At 32.3% G+C, this 24,652-nt stretch overlaps 1 protein-coding gene across 4 annotated transcripts in view; it reads right to left on the bottom strand.

Annotated features, from left to right (window-relative positions):
• Positions 1–24,652, bottom strand: part of Nup205 (nuclear pore complex protein Nup205) — a 105,976-nt gene that overhangs the window by 60,442 nt on the left and 20,882 nt on the right. For 2 of the 4 annotated variants that reach the window (XM_076455250.1, XM_076455252.1), the window contains exons 4-17: positions 23,623–23,841; positions 22,963–23,048; positions 22,134–22,362; positions 21,418–21,588; positions 21,077–21,195; positions 15,060–15,122; positions 14,556–14,672; positions 13,815–13,922; positions 13,131–13,281; positions 12,717–12,916; positions 8,235–8,417; positions 7,178–7,225; positions 4,865–5,068; positions 2,693–2,924 (exon numbers count right to left, since the gene is read on the bottom strand). In XM_076455250.1, coding sequence (XP_076311365.1) covers positions 2,693–2,924; positions 4,865–5,068; positions 7,178–7,225; positions 8,235–8,417; positions 12,717–12,916; positions 13,131–13,281; positions 13,815–13,922; positions 14,556–14,672; positions 15,060–15,122; positions 21,077–21,195; positions 21,418–21,588; positions 22,134–22,362; positions 22,963–23,048; positions 23,623–23,841 — 2,130 coding nt within the window. The remainder of the gene's footprint in view (positions 1–2,692; positions 2,925–4,864; positions 5,069–7,177; positions 7,226–8,234; positions 8,418–12,716; positions 12,917–13,130; positions 13,282–13,814; positions 13,923–14,555; positions 14,673–15,059; positions 15,123–21,076; positions 21,196–21,417; positions 21,589–22,133; positions 22,363–22,962; positions 23,049–23,622; positions 23,842–24,652) is intronic. The other 2 variants (XM_076455251.1, XM_076455253.1) reach the window with 1 other exon arrangement.

Raw genomic sequence — 24,652 nt, 5'->3', positions numbered from 1 at the left:
ATCAACAGCAGTCTGTGGTAAAAACCATCCACATAACACTATCAACATAATTAAAAGGGATCTCAATCTGGAAAAGTTACACAAGTCGTGTAGACAAGTTCCTTCCAAGACGTATACATTCAACCATCATATACCTCGAGCAGCTAAAAATAAAAAATATTTATACTATCCCCTAACAACAACAAATCTATTGATTATTGGATGATCAGGCTCAAGAGAAAGAGTCATTCTTGCACTCAAACCACAATCTGCAAGAAAGGTGCATGTGTTTTGATCACAATAATTTTACAATAGAGCATTTTTCAACAGAAATTACACTGCCAGATTATTGTCAAAATACATGGTTGTCACATACAGCACGACTATGTATGGCAATATGGACTGTAATGATATGGTGAAACTCCAAAAATATTTTAATATAAAGTACTTAATCTCCATATACATTGTAGTTCATTTGCATTTACTATCTAGAAATACAATTACTTTAAAAATTTATGGAAAATATGGTCAACTGAATATCAATTACTTTACCACGTACATCATTAGCCAGGAGTACTCTTTTCTGGTGACAAGATATTTCTAACTCATTATAGCTTCTGTCTGATTTTTTTTTTATATTTTAGAAGCTGTATACTCATAACAAAAGACAATGATTCATGCAATTTCTTTTATCCTACACATCTTGTCAAGATAGATTTTGTCACATCTTATTTCAGGTATGTACATTTTCTAGACTGAACTGTAAAACTTGCAGATTAAATTTGACTCAATGGACATCATTTATGTTCATCTGGATACTTGACAGGCACTTGTTGTACCTTTAATTGATCACAGGAGGGATGGTCCAAAGATAAAATGGAAATACAAGTGGCCTGGGTGCAAAATTTGTTAGCTTGCAGTCATTGTGATCATTTCTGTGACGGACTATTTCCAGAAACAAAATTACCTTGAAAGTCACAATTGCTGCACATTGGTGGATCAGACACAGATAAAAGAAAACTACGAGTTCAAAAGCTGCGACTAATGCATATCCTTGTCATGACATCTTTCTCCTTCTTATCATTAGAGAAACAAAATTGCCAAAAAGAAACAGAAGGTTTAATCTGGAAAAGCTTGTTATGTTGCTCCCTCCAAATCATCTGCCATGTGGCTCAAAACTGAGCTTTGATTGCAGGACTGTAATCCATATAAGAGTCATACACAGCTGTGATGGTACAAAAGCAGATGTACTTATTTATAATGTCAGCAAGCTCATTTCCATGAATATCAAGAGGATTAGGCATCCAGAAAAATTTGATATTAATGGAAAGTCAAGAAAACTTGACCAGTCATTGTTGAATATCAATGAGAACAGGATGGGAACCCAAATTAAGAGATTTCAAGACCAGCACAGAGCTAAGAGTCAATGTGTTGCACAACTTCTACATGATACAGAGCAAGAGAAGTACCATATACGACTTGGTAGTAAACACAAACTATAAAGAAGATTCTGTGAGCAACTACCAAGTCACAACAGCGTATGGCAAAGCCTACAGAGTCACCTAATTTCAAACCACCTATATAAATAGAAATAGAAGAAATCTTTGAAAGATGTTCAGCAAAGAAAAGACAGTACTTCTGATAACAGCATCTGCCTTCATCAAATGACTCAGGGAAAGGTCACATCTGAGGATGAAAAGAAGCCATGGTGGAATGGGCTGATCACTAGAAACAGCAAAGTCATCAAATGCCAGACACAATTTACCAAGTTGTGCTTGGATATGAAGGCCAAATGTAAGAATGGCAGAATGTCTGTTCTGAAAGATCATAGCTCACTGGAGAAAAAAAAAAGATACAACCCTAGATAGGATGTTGTGGTAAGGATCAGAACTTGATAACAGACTGCAAAGAAATTTGCAAATGACAGAGGTGAAAAGGAGGATTGTGGAACTCAGTGTACAAACTCTGGACTGGAGATGTGTGGAAAGCTCCTGTGCAGAGCTGAAGCCCCAGATGGTGAATGGGATCTAGCATCTTCAAAGCTGAGGCCCTGGAGGAACCACACACATCATCCAGCTTGAAGCAAATGAGGACACAATAGATACTGAGCCAAGAACACTGATCTGCTCTCTAAGAGGTGGAAGAGAGGACACGGAGGATGTTCAGTGTCCTTGTACATTTGGCACGTAAGTGTTTTATATGAGAAATTAAAGCAAGCTTATGATCAAAAATAAGCCCCAACAACTTTACCTCAGGGGCCACAAGAACAATCGCTTTGCCTGAGTAACATCTATGTTATGATAAATCATTTGCATTAAATTCTGTACATTTCAGAGGAGTTGTAAATAAATTAGAGAGGAGGGAAGGCTTAAAGACCAGATGCCACAGTTTTCACACTTGGGAAGATTGAGGATTTCTTTATATATTTTCTTATAAAAGTAAAAACATAAAATGTAAATAATACTAAAATTTGATTTATTACTATGTTTTGATACCAAGCTTATTCATACAAGTTAATAATAATAATAATATAGTTTAATTGAATTTTGAATGTAACTGTCAAAGGTTGTGACATGCTCACTTTGATCTATTGGTGAGAAAGGGTTAATAAATTAAGCATATTAATAAAGATAAGTTATTGAAATACCATCTATTACCAAGGAAAATGTTAATAAACTTATTTTAACATCACTAATTTTCAAAGAATCTTTACCTAGTATGGGTGAATATTGATCAAAGAGCCTGACTCCCTCATCTAAAATAAGCAGTATGATTTTAAGTAAGCCTCCATCCTGAAGAAGATGAGCCATCACAGCATACCCTGCCTGAACTGCAGAGGGGATGGAACCACCACCAGGATGTTGACTTAGGAAGTCTTCCAAAGACATATCATAATGTCTTAGAAACTGTTCTAGAATACGAAGGCACAAGGCTGCTACTTCCCACTGTAAAAAACAAACAGGAAACCTGCAGATTTAATTTAATAAAAATCACCTCCAACTGATGTAAAATTATGCTGAAATACACACTTTATCTAAAAGCTTTATTTTCAAAAATCACGAATTACACCAATGGCAATCACATGCATTAAAAGTAGCATTCAGCACAACCAGGAATGAAATTACTGAACACTTCATAGAATAGTTAAGTTACTGTTTAATACACTGAAATACTTAAAATGTTTCAGCAAAGAGTAACGTTACACCTAAGATACTACTGCCAAACCAAAAAAAATATTTTAAAATTATAAAGTGACAACATTTCTGCTGTTGTAAAAATGGAAATGAGATTGTTTTTATACACATGTTTAGAATCCATTATAAGAAATATTATCCCATGACTACAAAATAGAAAAGCAAAGATTTACTAGGTTGTTCTGTTCTATATTCAACACATGGCAAGTTGCTAATTCAGTCACTTTTAAAAATCAATAATTACAATAATGCTACAGATTTTTTCAGAAACATTACTATCCTCTGAGTAACTTGTACATGTGTATATTAAGATTCTATGGTTGATGCTTCATAACAGGGAAAAGCCCCAAGAGAAAGTCATATGGCCCTATCAAACAGTGAAAATATGAAATAGACTATACGCTTACTTGAAAATTTTTATTGTGATTATCAGTGCTGTAAAAATACAATTATATTACCAGGATCTCTTCAAATTTAATAAACTAGCAGAAATGCCACCCTACAAGCAGCTATTTGTGCTAGTAATTGTTAATCATTGTATTTGTACATCATTGAAAAAGGAAAAAAAAATCAGAAAAAATGAACATTTTCTAAAAGAGGATTTTTCTGGGAAGTACTGCACAGGAAGTGTTTTGATAGTTCTGATATAAACATTTTTAAGAATTCCATTTTTATAGTACTATATTTATAAATTACATCAAGTACAGTCCTAGTAAAATTCTTATTCTTCCTGCAAGTTCAGTACTTTTATTTAAAATTGTGTGATAAAGAAATGGTTGTTGCAATTATTTTTCTAATTGTTTGAATCTTGAATACCTTAAGTGCAACATTTATGTATTTTTGTGGTACTATTCAATAAATATCACCACAATACATCTAATATTTTGTTCACAAATGTAGGTAAATACATATATACATGCTACACCCATTACATTGAAATGTAATTATTGCATTCTTTCAACCTATTCAAGCTTTTAAAATATCTCTCACCTATGTATGAGGTATGTTTTGCATTTTAACAAAAATACATGAGGGCTATCTGCACTAGCCATCCCTAAGTTCACCAGTGAATTCAACTAGTGATCACAACCAATTCTTGGGCTACCCTTTTACCAACAAACAGTGGAATTAATCATCACAATACAAAGCCCCCACTGCTAAAAGGGTAAGCATGGTCTTTGGGAGGGGAATTTTAACCTGTTACTCTCAGATTCTGAATCAAATGCCATAACCACCTGGCCATGTTGGGCCACCCATGAATGATTTAAAGTATTGTAAAAAATATAATGTGAAGTTAGAACAAAAAGTATAAATTTATAAGTATGTACACTTCAGAGGAATTTATAACACAAAAAAATTACACAAAAAATCATTAAACAAAAATCTGCAAGTTTAAAATTTTCAATCCATAAATTTTACTTAAATATGCCTCAAATCTGTGTTAATTACACAGCTAACTGAAAAGAGATTAAATATGTTCCAAACTTATTGCTCATATATCAATTATTCAAGAATCCCAAGGTTCACTGAACAGATTGTTCCAACTGTTCATAATGGTTTTACAGCCACCATGTATTTGAAACTTTGAAAACTGTGCATTTTCAGCATGTTATAAATCTAAAACATGACAAACTGGTAGTAATTAAACACTTAAAAACATCCTTAATATTAATTACTAAATTATACTAAACCTTTTCTCCTTCATTCTTGTATGCCCTTGTGTGAAACCTCAAGAAGACACAGTCACGAACAAACTCCAAATACGGATTAAAACTTGGACTACTAGTTCCTGATCCTTCTGACAAGATGCTACTGAAAAGTGAGTGAATCAAACCCAGTATTGCTCTAGTGATTGGAAACTCCTCATTTCTGGCTTCTACTTCTTCTAAATCCATCTGTTAGCAATTGCAATGTGAAAATCAAGTTCATGAGTGTTTCAATTCTGATTTACTTTTCAAACAAACATACAGTTTCATTCATGAACTTGTACCAACTATTAAAAAATATTGAAAACTATTGATTTAGAATTGCCTAAAAAGAAATTCTGAATAATTTTAAAATCAGTCTCATTTGATAGCTGTAAAGCTAGCAGTTACTTTTATAGCAAATTTTTATTTTAAATACAAAGTTTTATACAACTAGCAAACTCATTTCATTCAGAAATTAAACTTTAAAATTTGAAAATTGAATAACATGAAAACAGAAAATTAGAAAAAAAAATGGTTATTTTGTCAAATTCAGACATTAGCTTGAAACGTTTTTTTACACAATCATAAATATGGTCTACAATAACTTTCTTTTTCAATTAATGCTGGGTACAGCATTGGTGCATTGGATTAAACTACATTTCTGTGAAGCTATACACGGCAATGTTTACTATAACTTCAAATTCACTACTTAGTGTCTCTTCAAATTTGGTAAGTTTAAGTAAACATAACTAATGTCATTCATACACAAAAAAAATCAGTTATTACAATGTATTTATACTTAAGATTTATCTAGAAATTTATAAATCCATTTGACTTACGACTGACTAGTCTGAAAACAAGATAAATTTCATTTTTAGCATAAAAATACTTTTTAAATCTTGCAGTTTTCATATGTTATTTAACATAATCCTCTAAAACCTCCTATATGAACAAGATAAATATAAAATTAGAGATTTAAAAATTGGCAAATAGGGATTGTAATAAAAAGTATGAAAACAAGATTGGAATACTATAGACATTATTTACTCAAACAAATCCTTATTCTATCTCCATGCTATTATCTACAATTACATTTGGTAAATAGAGGGATACTTGATATGGTGGCTAACTTTATATGTGCTTTATTGTACATTTTTATATATGTACAGCAGTCAATGGCAAATATTTTAAACTGTTGTTTGAACTAAATCTTTGATAACTGTCGGAACACTATCAAGGTTTTGTGCAATTCCCTGCGACCCCTATTATGAACCACTGTTGTGGTTCATATCTAGTTTTTTTCTGTAGAACTTCATACTATGTTTCTTAATTTCCCAACCCTAATTGTATTGAAGTCACCTGTAGCAAAAATTTTAAATAAAATCAAAAGTGCATTTTTTTTCTAGCATGACAATAGATTGAAAATTACCTGTTATCCTATGTAGCTTGAGACTTATAACAGTTGTTGTTTACTGTTCTGTAAACAGTATAACTAATAAATAAACAAGACACTGAATCACATCATCGATGGCAACTCATTTATATTCCTTGTTTTTATGTCCCCATTTAAGTCTTCTTATCTAATCTAATAGGTTTCTAATTTTTACATTTTACTTATGTAATTTAGCCTAATAATATCATCATACACATAAAAAAAAAATATTCCAAATCTTTTGTAATTTAACTGGCTTATTAAGCTATAAATGGGTTAAAATAATTCCATTACGTAGTGTGTTCTCAGCAATATCAATTAATGAAACTGAAGCTGAATAATTTAAAAACTAAGAAAAAATAGTCCAATAGAAAATTCATTACATCACAACCTTCTCTTTCTATTGGTTATCCAATGTCAAAAGTGAAAAGAATTACTATGTTCTTTGAAAGACAGGATATCATGGGAAGGCATGACATGTGGGTTAGACTTTATTGTTTATATCATAGTAAAGCAAGAGGACTGGCTCATAATATAGGGATAATAAAAACATTTAAAACTATTGGAGTAAGGAATGTCATGTGGCACACAGAAATGGTCATTGAGAATTTATTTAAATACTTCGTTTTGAAGTTAAGAAATCAAAACATTAATAATATGAAAATTGGAATTATCAACTATGTTTTGATATCAGTTTATTGACATACTTTGATAATAAGGCTATGTAATTAATTTTGAAGTTCACTCTATATAAAGGCCACTTTGATCTCCTGCAGTACAGGTAAAGGTTAAAAATAACTGATAATAAGTTCATACAGTTTATATTGGTTTATATATAAAACAAAAAACAGATACGAATAGACCAAAATATACTTCTATCTCACCTGTATCCCCATTGGATGGTAACCTGTAACTGGTCTCACAGGGATAAGCTAGCAATGGAAAACATGTTGTATCAAATACATGTAACAAAGGTACAAATTTTGGTTAGTAAAAAATGTAAGTACTAGTTCTCAACCACTGTGATTCATATGCTTTTTTTCATAAACTAAGTCTCACTGTGATAAGTCCAATTAAGCTTGAATATATAAGATGTCTAAGGTAAAAGAATTATTCAAATTGAACACTGCATTATATAAGAAACAAGCCTCATACAAGTAGTTTAGTTTATGCATTTTATGCACAATGTCACAATCTCTATGTCCAACCATCTTGACAATTTTCAAAACTTCATTGTTTTCATGCAAATCCAAGTGCTACACTAAAAATTCCAAGGGTAATATATCCTACTGAAGTTTGAAAGAATAAAAATTCACTAAAATAACTGGAATGTTAATTATTACAATTTCTTTTTTAATTATATTTTATTACCCTAAGATTGTTAAAATATTTTTCCCTGGACTTGTTCAATGATTATTTCAGGAATAGCTACCAGGTAAGAGCATTCACAATTGTTACAATGTTAATAACAAATAATTCAGTTAGCTTTTACCAAACAATAAACAATTTCACAATTAAATTTCACAGTTCTAAAAAATTATTTCCAAAATCAATTAGTATAAATTTTTTATGATCTACTAATATTATTATTTTCATCTGTATAACTTTAAAAACAGATTTATTACTTCCCCTCTACAATTTATTTGAAGATCACTTCTTTTAAGATTTGTATAATTAAAACTTAAAATAATAGCCTAAACAATACTACCAAGAACAATATTATAACCTTATTATTAGTATTTTCTAATTTTCATAAAGATTTGACACATTCTTATTTTTACAAATTTTTTCACAACTACTGCAGCTCACAGAAACTAACAATGATCAATGACCAACAAAAAAACAAGCTTCATAGTGACACCAGGTGTTTAGTTACAAAAATTCCAATTATAAAATATCCTGAAAATAAACTTTTATGACACAATTAAAAAACAGAATCACCTGAGAATTTTCCATGTGGTGCCATATGGTTGCTGCTATATTAACAGTCCGAGCAAAAGCAGACAAAGTTTTCAATAAGGCAGCTTTCAACTCTGGAGGTACACTACAGCTTACTAAACCCAAAAATACCACAATAGGCACAAATTGTGGGTTTTCTGCTATAGCAATCCGTGCCATTTCGTCCTGTAACATGTTAAAATAAGAACACAACAACAACAAAAAATACTGTGCATAAGAAAAATCACACACAAGTTTATCATCCAGCCTGCATTGACAGAAATCCCTTTACAAATTGCGATTTTTAAAGTATGGCTGATCAAACAAAAAAAATTCTCAGACTGGTCGTTTTAAAATCAAGAAGATTGAAATCAAGTCATGTAGTACACATGATTGTAAATTTAAGCATCAACATTCAAAATCAGTCATTGACTGATATATTTGATCAAATTATGAGCTAGATTGAGCCTTTTCACATATGTAGATCACAATTCAATCAAAAAGTTTAGATAATGACCAAACTGATAGGCTATATTGTTAACAGATATGAATTTTAGAGTATCATAACTGGGTCTAAAAACAAAAAATTTACTTTAATGTAGCTCTTAAACACATATTACAATTAACATGAAAATTTTGTACTTATCTAAGTTGTATCACAACACATACACTATCAGATCCTCACTTATTAGTTTCCATGTTCCATATTCTAATACAAATATTTAACCATTTGACCTCCAGCTACACACTATCAGAGTGAAGGTAACATTGATCTTGCCATATTTCAATAGAAAAATAAAATTGTTTAATATTTAACAAACACTTTTCTAAAAGTATGTTGTTTCCAAAAAAATTAAAATATTTAACTCTGTTTTTTTCTGGTTTTTTTTAAAACAAATTCATTATTTAATGCAATTATTTACACTCAGACTTAAAATAGTTCACTTGCAGTTATTTTTTATGTGAAGTACAAAAGAAATACTATTTTTACATTTAACTTCCATAATTGTTTCAACCTCCTAAAGTACTATCAAAGTTTTTGAAGGTAAATATTTATATTTTATTTACAGTCTTCTGAGCAACATCACTGACAAGCTATTATCATCAACATGCAAAAGTATTAGGACAAAAGAATATTTTGTCATTTTTTCCCATTTTATGGGGATAATTCTTCTATACTATTACAAAATGTAAATTTCAGCACTATGATAATGCTTCACTGATCCCTGTTAACAACTGAATGAGCCAGAGTGAGAATACTTACTCCGTAGAATTCCCATATACTGATACCAAATGCATGTCACAGAGGTTCTGCTTGAATGAACATATAGACCAAATTCAAGTTCTGAAGTAATTGTCAAAGTATCCCATGCAGTGTCTTAACTATGTATAAAGAAGCTAGCAAAAAGCTAATATATGATATGAGAAGAGAAATCAATTTAACCCTCATACACACGGTGGGGGTCAAAAATGGGCCCACTTGTGTTTAAGTTGTTATATCAAAGGTGTGACTTTCGAGCCTAAAAATGTACCTAATTTAATCTATACTAATAACATACTATACTAATACGTTTAACATGTATTTTATGCAAATGGGGTATTACACCCCTTGTCTAATGTCGAAATTCACGTTTTCCACATTGGGGGTCATTTTTGACCCCCGTTTAAAAAAAACTCAATTACATGTCTGGTAAACAATCAAATAATATATTGATATGAAATTTTGTGTTCTAGAACATTCTAGAACACTATATAAATGTTCTCGAGCATTCTAGAATATTCTTATCTACGTTGCATAGAGAGCCCTCAATGATGATGAATCAGGAAAACCTGAAATAATATCATGCTATAACTCCAAAGGAGGAGTCGATACACTAGACCAAATAGTTAGATTCTTTTCCACAAAAAGAAAGACCAAAAGGTGGCCAATGGCACTATTTTATAACATTCTTGATGCTGCCGCATACAATGCTTACCTTCTCTATCGCCAGCCATCCAGAATTCGCATCAAAGTACCAAAAAAGAGCAAGACGTGAATTTCTGAAGTTGCTTACTGATGAATTACTGCCTGAAGAAGATACAAATGAAGTGATCCCTCCAAAAAGACAAAAAGTTGCTGAAGAGAACGTTAGGAAATGGTGTCAAATATGCGCACGTGATTCAAGGAAAAATACTTCTTCAAAGTGTATCAAATGTAGTAAAATGGCTTGCAATGACCATAAAGTTACCCAGAGTGTATGCATAAATTGTATAGAATAAATATTTTGTCCAAATTTATACTTTGCTTATATGAAAATAAATTTTTTGTTAATATTTTTGGTGGGGGTCAAAAATGACCCCCAGTGTGGGCAACGTAATTTTTTTGAGTGTGTGTACTAGGGTTAATAGTGCTTCATATATAAACCTTGATAAAAATAGTGTTCAGCACTATACAATAAGTTTTGTTGTCATGCCATGGCCCACAAACAGTGAAGAACTACCAGAAGAGCAGAGAGTTTGCATAAAAGCTTTATGTGATGCTGGTTGGACTATCTGACAAATTGCCACAGACTTGAAATTCTCTCCAAACACTGTCAAATAAACTTTACATCATGAGACCAAGACAGGTATATTTGAAAATAGAAAAGTGCACAACACCTACACTCATCGATACTACTTATATTTCCATTAATGCAATCTTTGAGATAGAAGATAAACGACCATGTACCAAATGACAGAAAAGTGTCTAAAAAGGCTCAATGAAAATGAAACATTTGATCATGTAGCAGATAAAAATCTTTATTTCAATCTCCAAGTATTATCAAAAGACTGAAAGTTGTTAAAAAGTACAAAACTAGACTGTCGATGATTGTAAAAGTGCACTTTAGACAGATGAGTCTAAGTTTAAAATATGTGGTCCAAAGCACAGGTTGTACATCCAGTGAAAGAAAGGTTAAAGGTATTTACCTTAATACATAAAACCTACCATGATGTATGAGGGAAACAGTGTTTTTATGCTGAGGCAACAGGAAATATTTGCAATATAAATGAAACAATGAACCAGCACAAATACCATGAGATACTCATCCATCATGGCACATGTGCATTACTGGTGAAAGAATTTTACCACAAATGATAATGATCCCAAACACCAGTCTAACCCATGTAGAAATTATTTACATGAGAAAAAAGCTGTTTGTATCATTCAAATGATGCAATAGATCCCAAGGAGCCCCAGTCTCAAACCAATTGAGCAGATCTGTGATTTGATGGATCAAAAAGTTGACAAAGCAAAAGTTACTTTCAAAGAGACTTCAGAGTATATTTGAGACACCTGGAGTAAACTCTCAAAGATCACTGATTAAATATGTTGTACAATACCTGAAAGACTGTCTGCAGTTATGAAAGCAAAAGGGGGACACACAAAATATTAGGTGTTTCCTTAAGTCAAGCACTTCCACTGAGTTTCTGTTGCACTATAAATGGAAATTAATAAAATTTATGTTTCACCTGTGATTTTTATTCCATTCTTCTTTGAAAACAGCCTGAAATATAATTTTTGGCTTTGTCTTAACACTTTTGCACAACACTATGCAGTGCAATAAATGTATAAAATTAAGAAATAAAAATAAATATATACCTTTTGACCCTGTTAAATAATCTAAAACTATCTTCTTTGGGTCATAGACTTAATTTCATGTCTGTCTTTTCACTTAGTTTTTCATCTTCTGCTCTTTATCTTTGATTATTTATACCTTAAACACATCAACAAGTGCTCACAGGCAATTTAATATTAACTTCAGCAAGACAGATTAACCCCACTATCAAACTTGGGAAATTTGCCCTTTTTATTCACTATAAGTATGCCATTCAACTTAACACTGTCACTTAGCAACACAACTTCTACTTTGCAAGTGGGTGAGACACACTTTAACTCAGGAACTTCTGCAACATTTTCCTTTTGAGGCCAATTTTAGTAATGTGTACAGTTACTGGTACACTAAGTGTAGTTTACTGCTAGCAAGTAAAACGTTTAAGTCATGGTCATTTCTTATATATAAATCTAAAGTTCAGTTGCTATAGCCACTTGCACAAGGAGAGCAAACCTAAAATTTGTAATTACTGTTTCAGCAGTTTCTACTGAGATAAAGGAATCAAAACTGAAATAATAAAGATACTTTAAATACTTGATAATGCTAATTTCATTGAAATACATTGACAGTAATAATGGTTTAAAATTTTGAATAACTCAGTAACAATTTGTGGCATGCACAGAAAGGAATTTGAAAACTGGCACAATTAATCTTGCATTTAAAAACTGAATAACTAACAACAAAACTGTCAATTTATCTATACATCCATAGTGTATTTCCTTGAACTAAATTCAAAAATACACTTTTTCAGTTTGTAACTTGTCTATAGCAATTTGATTTTTTAAAATTTCATTCCTGTCAATTATAAACACTATTACAATATTTTTTACATTAACAACTACATCTTAACTACCTGGTAAACAACATTCTCCATTAGACCCAGCACAACTGTAAGCCCATCAACTTCCTGTGGGGTAATTCCACGTGTGATTGGGCGCTGACGATACAGGTGTTGGGTGTCAGAGGTCATAGGTGCATCCTGACGAAGATTTGTGTAGTAGCGATGTATAGAATCAAAAAAGTGATCCCATGACACAATGCTGCATTGTATACCTTTAAATAAAAATGAAAAACTAGCACCATGATCTGAAACTTCCTTACTTTTAAATATACATTTTTTTAATTTAATAAAAGAATAATAATAAACAAAAGATATAATAAACAAGTTAGGTTTATTGAAGTGAACTAGAAATAAAAATTCCTTCATCACACACTGAATTCAAACCAACATCTTATGCACCACTCTGACAGAAAACAAGACTCTTACCAGCATTTCGTCCATTCATTTTCAGCAGGTTAAAACAATGATGTGCACAAGAAGGAGACCCCGAGAGACTTGTTAGCATCTTCATATATGGAACAAAGAGAGAAGCAGGTAATAGATCACCTGCTAGTCGCACAAACTTGTACAGTGAAACCTAGATTGGCCGTGATATGAATGTTAATACAGTCACAACTAGACAAAATATACATAAAAACATTATTTTGTAACCATAAATTTTCTTTCAGTTTTATTACAGATTACATTCAGCCCAGTTTTAAAATGTTTGTGATCTAAATACATATGTGAATTAATGTTACATTACTGATGGTGTCAATATAAATCTCATTGTATTTTGAAATACTTTTTAAAACTAATAAGTACACAGTTTTTGTGGGGGCAATGTCCCTAATTATATACATTACTCACAAAACTACCATCAACAATACAGTTCATCTCATTAATAATCATCAGTGTTCTCTATGCATTTTACAGAAAACTTGAATGACAATATTTTGCTCAGATCTTTACATCACACTGGTAAAAAACATTAATAGTTTGAAGGTTCACTATTCAGGTTATTTTACAATTCATTAGCAAATATTTTTCAACTTGGTTAGATAATACTACACTTTTTGGCTCCAACATGTTTTTACACCACAAACCCTGAATAAACATGACAGTATATACCTGTCGTTGTATTGGTCTATATGTAAAGGTATCGGCAGTATTGTCTGGACACCAGTATTCAGAAATCAACTCCAAACCTAATGGGTCTTTACTATACAATTCTGCAATCTAAAAAAAGAAATAATAATAATGTTACATTACATTTCTTTTTAATTATTTAATTTACCAGATATGCTTGAATGATATACAGTGTCATGAGCTACATATTTACTAGTTTCATCCTTGGCATGTCACAAGTAACAGTGCAAGAAGAGCATTTGTGTCAAGTTCTTTCTTTTCCTTTAAGTTTTATTATACTACTCAAATTTTATTATTTAATAATAGCTTACAATTATTCAAATAAGTTCATTTATATGTAATAACAGCAATATAAAATAAACATTTTCATAAAGATGCTTATTTGGAAGAGTTATTTCAAAACATTCTGAAGCTTGTATTATCCACTTATGTATTGAAAGTTTCCTATTAGTTTGTTTGCTCATGGCAAAGTAACTTGCCATTGTCTCTAATTTCATACTATCAACAATGGGAAGGCAACTGACCAATAGTAACTATTACTAATCCTTGGACCAATACTTACTAAAGAATAGTCAAACTGACTTGTATACTATAACTGCTGTAAGACTGAAAGGGTTAGCATATTTGACAAGGTTTCAAATCCACATAGCACAGGTTGAAAATCAAGTATCCTAACCACCAAGCAATGTACTAACAGTAATATTTAATTTTGTAATAAAATACCAGTTCCAGTAGTTGTTCAAAGTGACGAGGAAGATCAACTGGTGATTCTAGGCCTTCTTGCACATGAGCTGCAATAATTCTTGCAGTTTCGTCACCTCGGTTACGTAGCTCCTTTACCTACATCCAAAAATTATTATTTTCAATGAAAATCTCAGTACAAAAACTCTACATAGCAATAATTATATCAAAAAAACAAACATTCTAGACTTCAAACATATCTGATTTACAAGCTTCCAGCTCAATGAAATTTCATGAGTCTTAATTTCTATAGACCACCATCCTTTCCACTATAAAAACAATACTAAAAAAAAGGCTAAACTTATAATATTTAATTTGCAATTTGTCACTTAAAATTTAACTTATAAAATTTTAAAAAGATTTTTTTGAAAGCATTAGCAAGCATGTCCAACATATAAAACTTTTTACAATACAAGAAATATAAAAATAAAAAGTGGGTTATCAATTATACAAAAGAACTTATGAACCTAAAAAAAAAACACAAACCTTTAAAGGCATTAAGATGATGAAGTCAATCACAAGATTGTGGACACGTTTCACAAAGAATTCCTACGAATTACAAAATTGTTTTGTAATAAGAAAAAATACCACAAATAAACAGAAAAAACACCACAAATAAACAGAAAAAATTTAAATTACCTCATAAAAACTCTTTTATTCTACAGTAAAAGATTGACTACAAAATAAATTCTGAAAGCCTTTCTGCTTATCAGTACTTTTGGATCAAAAGAATTATATAGAGATGCCAGATAAAATACAAGTATGCACAACTCAAACACAGGTAGAAATAAGTAAGCTATAATCTATAAGTCCATGTTTAGTAAAACCAATGCAATTACATTTACCTTTTATTGTCATTATCTAGAAAAAGCTCCTCTAGTACAATCAATACTTATCTTGATTGTCAGAAGAAATAGTGTTTTTGTTAATACAAGAGTAGTGATCCTATTGGAATTTTGGTTGACATTTTATAATGCAAAATCACTTGGCTATCTGCACCAAACAACTGGTAAAGATGAAAAGTAAAATTCTATAAAATATAAAAATAAATTGAGTTAAAAACTAAACAATGTCCAGAAGACAGATAAATAATTAAAAAGGCCAATGGCACATAAAAATTGAAAACACAATTAAGTTGGAAAGTGTTACTCTTGCCAATGACACTATCCAATATCAGATGTAAACCTGAAGAGAAGACATGTCTAAAATGGTGCTGCCACTTACTGTTTAACAATAGCATGACAGTAAAACATAGGCTATTGTGATTTGAGTTTCACAAAAGCTACACATTGGTGAATCAGACATAGATAAAAGAAAACAACGAGTTAAAACACTGTGACAAGTGCATAACCTAGCAAGCACAACTTCCCCCCTTCCGATCCTAATGGAAACAAATTGGCCAAAGAGCAAGAGAAGATTTTATCTGGAAAAGCTTGTTATTGCATTGCTCACACTAAGTCAACTGCAAACTGGTATAAAGCTATGCCTTGAATACAAGCCTGTAATCCATATATGGGACAGGCACAGTTTTAACAGCACCAGAGCAGAAGGAATTAGCTTCAGGGTCAGTAAGCTCATTCCCATGAATACTGACATGGCCAGGTATCCATAAAAACTGGATAGAAACAGAAGATAACAAAAAATGGTCTAGTCATTTTGGAATATTGATAAAAGCTGGTTAAAAATTAATGTGACACAATTCCAGGATCAGGAGACAGTTATGAGAGACAATGTATACAGTACAATCAGTGTGCTGCATGGCTTCTATACGATCTGAAGCATACAACTTCACAGTGAGCAGAGAAACCACAAAGCCACAATAAAACATGGCAGAGCCCTCAGAGTCATCAGATTTTGAATCATCCATATAAGCAGGAATGGAAGGATGGTCCAAAAGATGTTCAGTAAATAGAAGACAGCACTTCCAACTGGGAGTATCCACATTCTTCAAGTGACTCGAAGAAAGGTCACATCAGGAGATGGTAAGAAGCCAGACAGAAATGGGCTGGTTACTGGAAACAACAACATCATTAAATACAAGACCCAATTTAGCCAGTTTTGCATGTACATGAATGCCAAAGGTCAGAAAGGCAGACCATCTGTTTTGAAAGAGGAAAAGCTACTGAGGAACAAAGTCAATCCCAGGTGGGATGCTGGGGTAAGTAACAAAGTTTTGTACCATACTGTCAAGAAAGTTGCAAACAGCAGAAATTAAGAAAAGGATGCTCCCCAAGAGGTGGAAGAGAAGACATGAATGATGTTCAGTGTCCTTGCAAATTTGACACGTAGCTACTTGATGTGAGGAAAGAAAGTAAGCTTACAGTCAAAGACAAGACCCAAGAACTTTGCCTCAGGGATCATGGAAGAACATCACCAAGATGGAGCTGAGAATTAGGGTGTAGACCCTGTTGATGGCAGCACTGAATGCTAACAATTTAAAAAAAAAAACAGAAAATGTAAAACCATTTGCTATTGTGCACTTCAACAAGTGATTGAGGGCAGTCTAAAGTTGAATCTCAATAAATCTCACATTGAATGGCCTACTTCAAATGTGGAAGTTGTCAACACAGACTATTTGCAACAGTAGGATGAAGTTGGTGAATAAGAACACTTATCTTGATACTTAAAAGACAAGGCCCTGAGGAACTCCAAGTTCTTGTGTGAAAGAAAAGGTGAAACACACACTTGGAATCACTTGTCAAATAAAAAAATTACAAATAAAAATAGGCAAGTGTCCATGCAACCAACATGAATGGAGGTTCTGCAAAATGCTGAAGTGTCAAAGCTTTCTTTAGATCAATGAAAACAGAAACAAAATTTTCTCTCAAATAGATGTTGCAAATCGAATCAGATGGTCCACCATGGTGGGGCTCTGTCAACTGAACCCACAATGGGTGGGCAAGAGAAGCTTGTTTGATTCAAAGAACCAAACAAAATGGGAATTAACCATCCTCTTTAAAACCTTAAGACAGGCAGTCAAAGCAACTGGATGACAATTAGAAGGAATATTGGGACCATTCTTAAGCTTAGAAAAATGTAGACAACAGCCTTGCATCAAGCATCAGGAAACATGTTCTCCTATCAGAAGAAAACCAACAGATACAGAGAAAGATGATGCAGCATCTAAAAGTAAATATCATCAGGTCTGACTAATGTAATGCCAGATCAATGAAGAGTAAGCTGGAGTTCCAGAGTAAAGGAGTAATTATCAACTTAAAACAAAAGAGGCAATTGCTCTGCCCAAGATTTGATGGCCAATAAAACAGGGAAAAAAACAAAAGTACTAGAAAGATAAGCAAAGTTTACACCAAGAGCATCAGCAATGCTCTGTACATCAACAACTTTCTTGTCATTGGAGAGCAAGAAGAAGAGGTAGTGGGAAGTGTACCTTCTACTGATCTTCCAAATCTTGTCCCATCATATGACTTTGAAACTGGTGTAGAAGTGATGGTAGTTGTAGACTTAATCCAAGATTCCTTTTAGCAATGATTTCTTACCTGCTGAGTATGACCACAGCAGTGCTGGAAAGTAATCCCATCAGAAAAAGTGGGATGCCTGTGAAAGGTATCTGAAACTCATTTCTGAGCTTTTCATGTCTACTGGTAGATTGGAGACCACCATGAGAAAGGATACAATTGGGTTTTCAGTATAGAATGAACAGCTACTTGAATGATGTAATCAGTTACTGCCTCTGTGCACTCGTTAACAGATGGAAGATGAACAAAAAAAGGACTGAGTTGTGAGAGAGAGGTGAAAGAAAGACAATCAGCCTGGTCCTAGTTTTATCATGCTCTGGCTGGTTGGCATACATCATGGTCAATCTCCTTCAAAACAATAGGAAAACAATAACTACCTGTGCATCACTGTCAACCCTCCAAGAGAAATGAGGAAAAAATGAAGAACAGATGGAGATCAATAGTAGTAAAATGTTGAATAAGTGCATGAAAATATGTAAAAGAACCAGTACTGAAGAGAGGTTGTGATTCGAGAGTATACGCTTCACAGAGGGACCCCCTTCCATCCATATTACTACAATACTAGAGGAGATTGTGTCTATTAAAGTCTCCCAGGATTACAAATGAAGACAACAACTGTTATAATAAGAGCATCTAAGTCTGACTGATCACAAGTCTCACCAGGAGATGGGTTGGGAGAACAAACAGGGATGATACAACCCAAAGAGATGTAGATGGCTATGGTCTCCAATGATGTAATGATTGGCACAGACAAGGTTGGCACATGCTGGTTGACCAAGAGTACCACCCCACTATGAACTTATCTATCACACAACCTGTCATTCCAATATATTAAAAAAAAAAAACTGCCATAGGTGAGTGTATCAACAGGTTTCAGGAAATTTTCCTGTTGGGAAAGACACAGGATGACAGGAATCAGCCAAGACTTTAATGTCATATAAATTACAAAAACCTCAACAGTTCTACTCTATGAAAGTGGTCATTTTTACTTAGGTGGAGGAGATCTGGGCAAAGAACATACCTGATTATGACCATGCCATTTTTTCTTTACAAGAAGGAGGTCTATCAACCTATATGGATTCTGAGTCAAGTAGGCAAGTCCCTGTCAAACTGAAGTAGATTCAAGTGTCTGTGGGCAAAAACAACATTTCTGCACCTTAGGGTCAAAGAAGATGGACCCAAAAAGTCGCCAGAAGCTCAGCCCAAAGGAGATGAACCTGGGTTATCACTGGAGGCAACAGTGAGAACAGAGTAAGGAGTAGACACCGATTCATTAACTTTTTTATTCATGGAAGGCAAAATATTCTTCACATGGTGTGAGAAAGACTAACAGAGGTACAGAAAGATTTGTATGCATACCCACTGTAGCAGCAGAGCACAGTGCAGCACCATATATCAATAACTTCCAAGCCTTGAAAAGTACCTCTTTCTCTTCCACCCACTTAGGACAAAAATGAAAGTAAGAGGGATAGTAACCCTTATAGTTAATACGACGAGGGTCCAAGTTGACACTCACATGCATCATTGTCTTTGACACCACAATGAGCACACGAGAGAACAACGACAAGATGCTTTCATGAGAAAATTTCTCACACTGAAAAGATTGAACAAGGTTAGGAATATATGGCTATAACTTAAAATGATGATAACCTGCTCTCAACAATAACTCCTTATAAGGAATTCAAAGTAGCATGGGGAGTAACCCCAATGGATATATTCCTCAGAACATAGCTTCTTGTCTGATTTTAGAGATCCAACAAGCCATTCTAATTCCTTCTGTGTACAAAATATAAACATTTGTCATTCGTCTTAAAGGTTTTTCTGACATGGAATGCAAAACGAAAAAGTACAGGATCATAAAAAGTTGAAGATTACTTATCATAGTCTTCAAGATATGGTTGTTTATTAATGAGCTGTGTTTTAACTTTTTTTTTTTGGATAGGAGGATCCATAATAAAAGGGAGATGAATTCATTGCCCACTGACCCCATGTATTGTGGAGTCATAGGAGGGAACATGATACAATGCCAAATACACTATAGCAATGTCAAGATACCCCAAGGACACGCCTACAGGAATTTAATGTGAAAAAGGTGTGTGTTGCAATACCCCACTCAATCACCAGGATCATTTCCACCCCTTCATGGGTTGTCATGTATGACAAACACAATTGGAGGTTTAAATCTCAGAAGAGGTAAACTAAAGACGCAGAACTCTCCCTGGTAGGTCTCCTCACCATGTACAGGAATTATATTCAAGGGGTCAAAGTCCTACTCACTATAAAAGTTGTAGTTTTTGTAACCAATTCAAAAAGAGTGAAAGAAGCAATAAATTTCGGCTGGTTACAAGAGACACACAAGCATTGACCAGTTCCATCTAATGCCTATATAGTTACAAGATTACATTAATTCATAAGTTTTAGAATACATGTCCTAGTCTCATACAAAATGTTTTACATGTCTAACTTAAGTAATAAAAAGCAATAAAACCTTATCACTTTCAACAACTGGTCCTATCTTCATCAGAAGCAATATCATCAGAACACTAATGACATTTCTTCCAATCGAGTTCACCTGACCAATTCGCAAACATACAGATCTGAAAAGGTTTTTCTGGATAAGATCTACAATTTGTTTTTCATTCTACAGATTGCTAACTTCTATGATTTGTGTGCATTTTCTCAGTGTTACATCATATATATTGCTAGTGTATAGCATATACACTATATTTATCATATAAAAAGTTGTCTGTATTAATTTCCAAATCATAATTCTGAATCCAAGCTACCTCAATTCCTGAACATCAAGTATTCTGTTAATGATTGCAAAGTTGTACTCGCTAACAAAAATTTGTTTGTTTCTTGATAAGCACAAAGCTAAACAATGGGCTATCTGTACTATGTTTCTCACAAGTATTGAAACCCAATTTTTTTAGCATTATTAAGTTATCAAAGTTACCACTGAGTCACAATAAAAGTGGTTTTACTTTTCAATTAAGCTAAAATATTCATTAATAACATAAAACCTGCCTCTTGGTGGAAAGAAGAGCTGCTCACAATGAGGTTTTGAAGATAAAGGAATGCTGAATTCTCCACAGCTACATCAACTGTTTTCTCATCTTCTTCAATACAACTACCAAAATCTAGACCTTTAAAAACCAAATAAATAGGAAAAAAAATATAATAACAAAATGATTCTGAATGTTTTTTAAAGAATTTCAGTGAGCCACATTTCTACTCAGTACACTAACAAAAAAGCTTTTTTACTGCCAACAACAACAAAACATATTACATCTATTAAACAAGGCTGCACTCTCAAATTTCTGAGATCAAATGAATGCATTTGTTTCAGTAATAGTGCAAGTCTTTACCCTGTGAAGCTGGAGGAAACTGAGATAGTGTTCGAAGAGTTATAGCCCATGACAGCTGTATTACGGCCTTTAATCCTGGTATTTGCCAAGTGGTTTCTGATGTCATTAATTCTTTATGCACAGCTATAGCTGTACTAGTATTTACTATCAACAGCAAATTCTGAACAACTTCTACAAATAAATAAATAAAAATATATATACTGTATAAGTATCTATGAAAATATTGTGAAAAAATACAAAAACAGTACAATTTAATTCAAATTCAAATCTGTGAAACAAAAAAATTACACATTCAATGATTCTACCCAATTTTTTTAGTTTTTCGAACAAAGAAAAAACGTTTTTGGAAATTAATGCAAATCAACAGAAAAAATAAACTCTTTATAATAACAAATAAGCAAACACTTTTGTTACTTTAATATGGAAATTAATAATTTATTAACAAAAACAAGGTTCCACTAACATTAAATGGGCTTGACTTCTGATTTATTACACTGACAAAAAAATTCCCACTTTCTTTTCTTAGTTTTCAGGTAACATTATAAAATCAAGTACTTTCATTTTTCTTAAATTTATCTCACATTTATTAATCCTAGCTTTACCATATATTAATCTCCAAAACTTTAAAAAACTCACAATCATGTATTCTAAAATTTATGATTTAATTAAGCTGAAGACTAATAAAAATAAAGCCAAAACACATTTTCACCACTTACCATCTGTATCTGCACATGTCTGGAGAGGCCCTACATCAATCGCATACATTAGTGCCATAACTAAAGTAAGGGTGCTATTATCTAGAGTACCATCTGCACAAGTACCACTGTGAACAGCAAGATGAGTAATTAATCTTAATGTCTCTTGTTTTGTCAGCATCCCCTGACATGCCCAACAAAATATGATTTCTGCAAGTGACTGACAAATTTCTTCAATCATATTTACAACCTGTACAATAGTTAAACAAAAAACAAGTGTTAAAACTACAAATGTGGTTTTTGAAAAAGTAATTTTAGGTTGTTTTTATACCTAGCTTCAGAATAATGAAATTATCTGTAAGATTACCATAGAATGAAAGAGTCTAACACTAAAATTATGGTGAAATATAGTTGACACAATATTCCCCTTAAAATAATTACACAAAAAATTATGTTTATACCCATTTTTAACTAGTCTTGTAATAAATGTAGTCACAATTTTACTTTAAAGTTTTGAATAGGTTGTATTTCAATAGATATTTAAACAAGTTTAGTACATAACTATCTTTGAAAGCAAGAAAAATAGTACAGTAACAAAAGCATAAGAAAATTAAGTATACAAAAAATGCAAAGCTGGTCTCATTCTTTTACTTTGAACTCGAATGAAAAGAGTTCACATTGATATCAATTCAAAAACCCAGAAAGATATTACATTCAAAGATAGTAAATGCTCTAACTGCACTAAATAAAACAAGACAAAACTATTTTTCTTAACCAGAAAAGTTGTACAACAGAAAAAAAGTGTAGCCAGTACTATCCCACATTCTTTAGTAACCTTAAAAAAACTCACTTGTTTTCTGTATCTTGGTCCACCTAGAGCTCTGTTCTTCTGTAATTTGTCTAGCTCTTTAGTCAGATCAATCTGTTCCAGCAAATCTAAAAAATGATATTAAAAATATATTTTTGCATTAGTTACTTTCTTTGTTGTCAAAATATAAGCTACAGTAAAGAAATAATTCATATCGCCCCAAATTCCTAGAACTATGAGAACTGTTTTTAATCCATACACATATTTATACAGTTTGCCTCTGATGAAGAAAGGTCTACTTTTCAAAAATGGTCAGGTTATAGGGTTTCTATTTCATTTTTAAAAATTTCTTAGACCTACATGTTTTAGAACATCATGAATATAAAGCAACATATATTGCAAAACTAGATCTATTTTAATAAATCTAAATTCCAGCTATCAATAAATTTTTTTCAACAGGCTAGTAAAAACTGTCTCCAAACTAGAAAGTGGATCTTACTAAGAAACTAGTTGGCTGTGATTACTAAAAAATAAAATTTGGAATACACAAGTCATTTTGTACGAAATTATGAGCTGTTTATCTATTAGAATATTTCAGGCATTTATTGTTGATATATTCTGCTCAATCTACCACAAATGTGTCTTCAGTTTATCAAAGTTCATCAAAGACACCAAAATTTAAATTTGTACATAAAAACTTACCAAGGACTTTCATGATAAGTCCTTCCTCTTTCAACTGATCTGTGTACTTAGTAATAATTGACACTAATTCATTATTTAACCCTAAAGTCCATGTTTTCCCTTTTCTAGCTTGAACTAAGGTTCTCAGTGCATTAACCAAACAACGATGGCCATCATAATACAGCAGAACTGCCACAACTCCTCGTGTAAGACTAGGAAAATGTGGTTGTTGTTGTTGACCTATAAAAAGCAAAAGAAGTACATTTAAAAGTTACTTTAGTTTGTTTATTGCAGTGGAAAGTAATTGCTAAATTATTACAAATTTTAATATCATATAATAAAAATTCTAAAAGCCAGGCTATAAAATATTTGAGTTTCTTGTTAGCCTAAATTAATTTAAAATGTAGGTAGATAAGCAGATAATTAATTTTCCAATTGGTTGGAAAAAAAAATAAATACCAGTAGTTCTATTATCACTCAAAACATGGCTTGTTAAACCAAGAATACAATTATAATCAACATTTACTCTGAAATGTTTGTAATTCCTTTCACAACATACACTTGTTGGTCAATATTGTCCTAGATCTAGGATGGTGAACCTTTTGGAGAGAGTATTCTCAAGTTAGGGATAAACTAAAAAATTCTCTTGCATGCCTATGGTAATTTTTAGCAGCAGATTATCAGTTATTATTATTCTAAATTATTTTATATGAAACAGCTTCAGGAGTTACATAACAATAGCAATTCACAAGAAATAAAATTAATGAATTATTAACAACAATATTAGACTTTTTTAAAGGAAAATGAAGGAGTCCTCTTGCTTATTTATGCTTATTCATTATTTTACTATTAACAAAGAATTTTGTGAAATCGTAAGCTTTGGTTCATATTATGTAAGATTACAAAAAAATAAAAAAGCAAGGAAAAGAAAATAAGTACATTTTACTCTTAGCAAGACTTTTCTTGCTGCAACAACAATGACAATATTTTATATCAGGCTTGTATTTCATTGTTTGGAGAGCTATACACACAGCACTAGTTTCATCAGCAA

This window comes from Tachypleus tridentatus, chromosome 9 (assembly GCF_004210375.1).
Source record: "Tachypleus tridentatus isolate NWPU-2018 chromosome 9, ASM421037v1, whole genome shotgun sequence".
Lineage (NCBI taxonomy): Eukaryota > Metazoa > Arthropoda > Merostomata > Xiphosura > Limulidae > Tachypleus > Tachypleus tridentatus.
Note: the sequence above shows the minus strand (reverse complement) of the source record. Positions and strands in the feature narration are given on the sequence as shown.